At 40.9% G+C, this 6,368-nt stretch overlaps 1 protein-coding gene across 1 annotated transcript in view; it reads left to right on the top strand.

The window, feature by feature from the left end:
* The first annotated feature begins 324 nt into the window (after positions 1-324).
* LOC106957356 (SRSF protein kinase 2-like) overlaps positions 325-6,368 on the top strand; it is a 12,679-nt gene continuing 6,635 nt past the window's right edge. Inside the window, exons 1-11 of the mRNA XM_015048659.1 lie at positions 325-548; positions 1,549-1,825; positions 1,907-2,015; positions 2,506-2,593; positions 2,807-2,894; positions 3,059-3,165; positions 3,256-3,424; positions 3,557-3,582; positions 3,694-3,750; positions 4,438-4,798; positions 4,949-5,046. Of these exons, the coding sequence (XP_014904145.1) occupies positions 1,606-1,825; positions 1,907-2,015; positions 2,506-2,593; positions 2,807-2,894; positions 3,059-3,165; positions 3,256-3,424; positions 3,557-3,582; positions 3,694-3,750; positions 4,438-4,798; positions 4,949-5,046 (1,323 nt within the window). The 5' untranslated portion in view covers positions 325-548; positions 1,549-1,605. The remainder of the gene's footprint in view (positions 549-1,548; positions 1,826-1,906; positions 2,016-2,505; positions 2,594-2,806; positions 2,895-3,058; positions 3,166-3,255; positions 3,425-3,556; positions 3,583-3,693; positions 3,751-4,437; positions 4,799-4,948; positions 5,047-6,368) is intronic.

Here is a 6,368-nt window from a genome sequence, read left to right as displayed (position 1 = left end):
CACAATTTTCACTAGTGATGGTCAATCCCGGCTTTTAGTAAGTGAAACGATGTGGTTGAAACACTGGAGCTTTCAATAAAACGGTGCTCGAGTAGGACACCTAGTGGTCAATAAACCGAAGTGCCACTGAAGCTGACATCAAGTAAGTGAAGTCACTTTATTGCAGGTCTTACAAGGCTTAATAACCAGTCATCATGTTTTAAAAACATTAATTTACTAGTAGGCAACATAACTATCATGGCTTGGCTTGGCTTCCCCCAAAACAGCGGCAGCAGTCGTGGCAACTCTTCTAGCTGCCGCTGCCGTGAAGTGAGCCTGCTGTCTCTCCAGGCAACAGCAGCGGCGGCGCCCTGCTATTCCTAGACCCTCCTCTCAGACGGAGGAATGATGAGCAGAGCAGCCCAGGACTGAAACACTCCAGTCCGCCGCGCTCCGCTCTGGTGTCGGCCTCGCTTAATTACTTTTCACTGGAGAAGCTGCGTCATAATTTCAAAGAGCCGACAACAACACAGCACCTCTGTTCGACCTCCCAGAGAGGAAACCACTGGGTAATATAAACTTTCTTTATTTTGAAAGAATAATGCGTGAAAATAACAAAGTAACATAGTTTTACATTAAAATGATAAACATTGTTTCCCACTAGAAACTTTTTTTCTTCATAAAGACATTAGCTAACTTTTTAAGAAGCAAAGTACGAGAAGCGAGGATAAAAGGCAAATAAAGTTGTAGCAATACAACTAATTTAAAATAATGTACTATTTTTGAACTTATTTTATACATTCAGTCTTGGCTTTGGTAGCTGGTGTGTAATGTTATCCTGTATTGGTGTTCTTTGGTACACTTCTTTCCTCTTCCTTCTTCAACAGTTTGTTTATTCTGTGAAACAGTAATGCACAAAACCAAAAGTAGCATTCTTCTCACTTAATTAAAAATGCTCAACAAATCCAACAAATGTTCAAAATAGACATGATTCAACTACAGTATCAATACAGAAATGTGTTTATTAAGTAATTATTGAGCATTTTTGAATTTTTAAAGTTAAACTATCATGAGGAACCTTACACAGTTTAATCCAAAAATGTGCCTAAATTTAAAAGTTTGTCAGTTCTGCAATGAAATACCAAATTAAAGTTGTTAATGGTGTTATAACAAGAACAACTAATAATTGGGATGTTTAAATGTCTAAATTCAGCCAATGTAATCTCCTGTGGACAACATTATCTTTCGACTCTTACAATACTTAGTCTTATCAGAAATGACAAAACCATGAGGTTTTCAGAGACCAGAGAGTTCATATCAGGAGTTCATGTTCACAACAGAGGCTCCCACAGCAGCAGTTATGCAAGCCCAAGTAGAGTCTGGTTGCAGCTGGGCTGGTGTCAGGGGCTATTTACGTTGACATGCCATTCATCCAGCTAAAAATAAAGATACACGCTCATTGGCCCTCTTAAAATGTCATTCCACGCAGCCAGTGGGTGTACGCACAGACCGCCATGGAAGAGATGTACTTGAAGTTTCTGAATTTCTCAAAATGCCTTTTCATTTCAGTCTTTCCAAGTGCTGCCGTCGCAAAGCTCCACCCAAACTGATCGCGCTCCAGTCAACATGTCGTCATCCTACGCGGCCGCCATATCGGCCCTTCTTGCATCCAACCAACCGATCCATCAGCCGTTCTCAGAAACAAAACATAAGAGTAGCAGTAGAAAGAGTCCCACACCCAGCAAGAGCCCCCAATGCCCTCCGTCTTTACAGAACCATGCTGCTTCACCGGAGCCTCTGGGATCTTATGAAGAGCAGCAGGAGAATCCTCCAGACTACGGCATTGGTAAGAAAGATCCCAGCAATAAATCCCAGCGTGCCCTGTGACATCTTCACTTCTGATTTCTATCGACCGCTTTGCTTCCAGGTGGTTATTACCGGGTAGAGATCGGAGAAATATTTGTCGACCGCTATCAAGTCCTTAAAAAGTTGGGATGGGGTCACTTCTCCACCGTGTGGCTCTGCTGGGACATGGTGTGAGTAAATGCTTGACCTTGTAGCTTTGCATCAAGTTTAATGGTACCTAGTCAGGCTAAAAGTTTTATTTCTATCATTTGAAGTTTTCAACAATGTGTCGCATTGCAACAACCAACGTAATCCAGTCTAGTGGATCTGTTTCCTGCTTTAGAAAAACATCTTCTCAGCATGCTTCATTGTGGAGAAGGTGGCTTGAAGGTCATGTATTTTTATTTTGGTTTCGTGAGACTAGAGCAAATTTTTTTTTTTCATGTTTGCTGAAGCCCCTAATTGGGGACTGGAAGTGAGATTTCAACTATTTCAAAGATTAACCACTGACAATTATATGCGACTCTGTATTGTTCTATGATGTTAAAATCTCAAAAAACATTAGTTGTAACATGACAATTGTGAAAAATCCCAAAGGGGTATGAATAGTTTTGCCAGCAACTGTAAGGAACCGAGATGGTGACTGTTGTTGTCATTTTATTATAATTTTTTTGCCTGCAGAACGAAGCGCTTTGTGGCTCTGAAGGTGGTGAAGAGCGCTGAGATGTTCACAGAGACGGCGCTGGATGAGATCAAACTGCTTAAATGTGTCAGACTGAGTTTCCACTTCGACGCGTCTCTAAGCTGCCGTTTGTCTTTTTCAAGCATTATTTAAAATTTATAGCGAAGCAACGCTTTGCAACAGCTTCTATTTTGTCGTGTAGTCTTTTGTTTTTGTTGTTTTTATTTTATTTTTCTTTGTTAAAACCAAACGTTATTTGACTAAGCAGATGACGCATCTTGTTTTTCTTTGTGCTACCAGGTAAGGGACAGTGACCCCAAGGATCCCAAGCGTGAGAAAATCGTGCAGCTCATCGACGACTTTAGAATCTCGGCTCCGACTGGAGAGCGTATCTTTTACAGAACAGAGACGACGTTGCTCCCAAACGATTTTGTTGCGAGGTGTTGCTGGACTTAGCAGGTTCCGCTTTTATGCCGTCGCTGCAAGAAACCCTGACATCACTTCTCTATAAAAAAACAAAAACAAAACAGAAGTTCCTTAGCTGCACGTCAGACGTGTGCATGGTTCTGGAGGTTCTCGGCCACGAGCTTCTCAAGTGGATCGTCAAATCCAACTACACAGGCCTCCCCCTGCCTTGTGTTAAGAGCATCCTCAAACAGGTGTGCTGCATTTTATTTCGCTGTACGTTATTTACCCCAATGCGTTTCACTTCTGACTCGGATCACTTCAATTTGTGCATTTTATTGCAGGTCTTGCAGGGTTTAGATTACCTGCACACTAAATGCAAAGTCATCCACACAGACATCAAGCCGGAAAACATCCTCCTGAGAGTGGATGAGATTTATCTCAGGAAGCTTGCAGCCAACACAAAGCTGTGGCAGTTACCCGTCCCTCCTCCTCTCAGCGGCAGCAGCTCGGGTTTGTGCACGTCTTTTGAGTAACTGCTTTGACTCAATAAATTTCGAGAATCAAGGTTGTTGTTTTTTTTTTGGTGTAGCGCTTGTTGACGGTTGTTCATTAGTCTCATATTCGTTCTTCTCTTTCTGCCAGTGAACAGAGACTCCAGAGAAAAACAGGTGTGCAACTTTAAAATGAACTCTTCTGGAATAATTTCAGTCTTTTTGTGACTAGATTTATGCTGAACTCTGTCATGACCTTTGTCTTTCCTGCTGCTGCTCTTTCCTAAGAGCGTGTTCAACTTGTTTGGGAAGCTGACGGGGGTTCTGCACAGCCTTGGCGAATGGGTAAGCCGACAGACGCCATCAACCCTCTGGCCGTATTTCCTGCAGATTTCATGTTGGTTTTCACTGTTTTGTGGATAACACTCTGCTGCAACCAGATCCCTCTCAACTTGCCATCCTACATTTCCACCCGCCTGTGTGAATTAAAAGCTTGATGCACCTCAAACCCAGTTTTCCAAGGGATTGTTTATTTGCTATAAATGTAATATGCACATAAGCCATTTTTGTTTTTTTAGCTCTACATTTCCTGCTACACGGCAGATAAGTTGTAGAAAACCAGATAGTTGTCAAGGTAGTTATTTGAAGTCAATTTCCTTTGTCCAAATTAGGAGAAATATGGAGAAGGCTTTCGTGCTGCAGTGGCTCTGTCTGCTTTAGGTCAGAAGAGACAAGGAAATGTTTCGAGGTTCCTGCAGCAGCTGCTGTTGTGGTTACGCTGTACTTTGCTGTTAGCAACGCTTGGTTCAACAGTTCACATCAAAGATCTTCCAACAGGGTTTTTAATTCTCAGTGTGTTTTTCCTGTCGCGGCGTCCGAGTAAAGGAATCAGTCGGGTTGGGAACATGGATGGCGCAGAGTCGACTGAATTTACATGGTTTGCTTCCAAGACAGACATTAAGCTGACTGCTTTTAATCACACAGTTAACGCTTACATCTGATTGTTTCTGACTATACGACTGCCGTCCCCAGTCCAGCAAGGTTTCCAGGAATCCGCTGAAGCAGCTATCGGCAAAGGACAAAAACCGTCCGGGACAGAGGAGTCCGACTGAGCAGAAGTCAGACAAGCCTCATGTGACGTTTTCTGAAGCTGCCGCTTCAAGCACGCACCACTTCACCGGTAACTCAAAGCTCAGAGGTCATAACCTGAAGATAAGGAGGCAGACTCTGCTGTTGGAAGATGGACTGGACAGTGCTCCACGCAGCCACAGGTACTCCATGGGCTCGTGTCCAAACTTCAGCATGGACGCTCCGGCCTCCGGCTCCAGATCCGTGCTGTTCCACCAGACGTCGCACACCGAGCCCGTCGCACCTCCGGCTTCCTCAGCTAGAGGTCAGAATCACTGTTTACTGCTACACTTGTATAAAAAAAAAAAAATCACTTAAGAAAAGCCTCAGCTTGGTTAATGTATTTTAATGATCTGCGTTCTTATGTCTTTGACCAAGTCATTGAAGTTTCTTGAAATATTTTTCTGCGTTTCAGGAATCGGTGACTCAGATGTTCCTCTGGACGTTCTGAAGCCTCACAATGCCGGCAAAATTGTCGTGAAGATTGCCGATCTGGGCAATGCCTGCTGGGTGGTGAGTGATTAAAGTAAAACACAGTTAAAATGATTTAAGTGATTGATCTTAGTTCATTTTTAATGATTAAATTGATGACCCTTACTCTGGATTGGTATTTATAACTTCTTTTTTTTTTTTTTACATGTAGTGAATCTGAATCTGAATCTCACCATCAAGACAGTTAACAAAAAATATACTTTACTTTCATGTCTCACTTTGTTCTCTAACTATATGAAATTCTGAAGAGATGAAGAAGATGAATAGAAGTAAGCAGTAAAATTATGGAGGTTATCTTCAGTATTTTCTAGTTTTAAAACAGTATGTGAAAGGTGGACATACTGAAGTAACTATCAGTGTTTAAATGTTTCAATTCGAAACACTTAAATTGAACATTTTGAGCGTTGCTGTCTTTGTTTTTCTGTCTTTGTTAGTTATTGAGAACCTCCAGAAACATACGTTTTACTAATAGAGGTGAATCTTAATGAATTGAATATCAAAAGATCTGAGAAAATAAGATTGCATAAAAGCAGTAAGAAAAAAATCTGCCCCTAAATAGTTTAGGTGTGTGAGATTTTTCTGTTTTTGACAAGTGGCCAGACATCAGACTCTTTGTAACACTGACTATGTGCCGTTTGACCAAATAAATCTGTATGAATGAAGTTAAAGCAGAAAAGTTAAGTTGTAGCCTGCACCGTCAGAGATCCTAAGAGATCTCCATGCTTACGGAGCTAGCTGTCCACGGAGAGCTGCTTCCTAAATACATGGATGAAAAGTCCAGCTAGAAAAAATGTGTTGTTGATAAAGATACAGCAGGGAAACAGGAGCCTTAGTAGGAATAATGATTATTATTATTCTGACGTTTTAATCTCAGAATTCTGATCCTCTGATTCAGAAGAGGAAAGTCAGAATTATAAAACAAAAAAAATCAGAATGATTTTATTTTTTCAGTGGCCCCATCTTCCACAGTTTTGAGTTTTAAAAGTAACAGCTTGACACATATAACTGACTGTTATGAATTTCTGTAATTCGTTCTCACATTTTGACTTGAGTACCCTAAAAAAGATTTTCTGTGATATTCTGATTTATTTATCTGACCCTGATCTTTCAATCTTGAATGAAGACAGTAAGATGAACCAAGTGAACTTCAGACCATAAACTACTAAACAAAAAAAAGAAGAAGAAAAAAAAGAAATGACCAAGGGTTTAAACCTTATAGCTGTAGAAAACCATCCATTACAAACAAGACGGAAATGAATCAATTTAGCAGAAAAACAAACTAGGGCTGTTGTAAACGAATATTTTAGTAATCGAGTAATCTATCGATTATTCTTACGATTAAT

The sequence above is a fragment of the Poecilia latipinna genome, unplaced genomic scaffold (genome assembly GCF_001443285.1).
Source record: "Poecilia latipinna isolate Pla-1442-1.1 unplaced genomic scaffold, P_latipinna-1.0 Scaffold897, whole genome shotgun sequence".
NCBI classification, from domain to species: Eukaryota; Metazoa; Chordata; class Actinopteri; order Cyprinodontiformes; family Poeciliidae; genus Poecilia; species Poecilia latipinna.
Note: the sequence above shows the minus strand (reverse complement) of the source record. Positions and strands in the feature narration are given on the sequence as shown.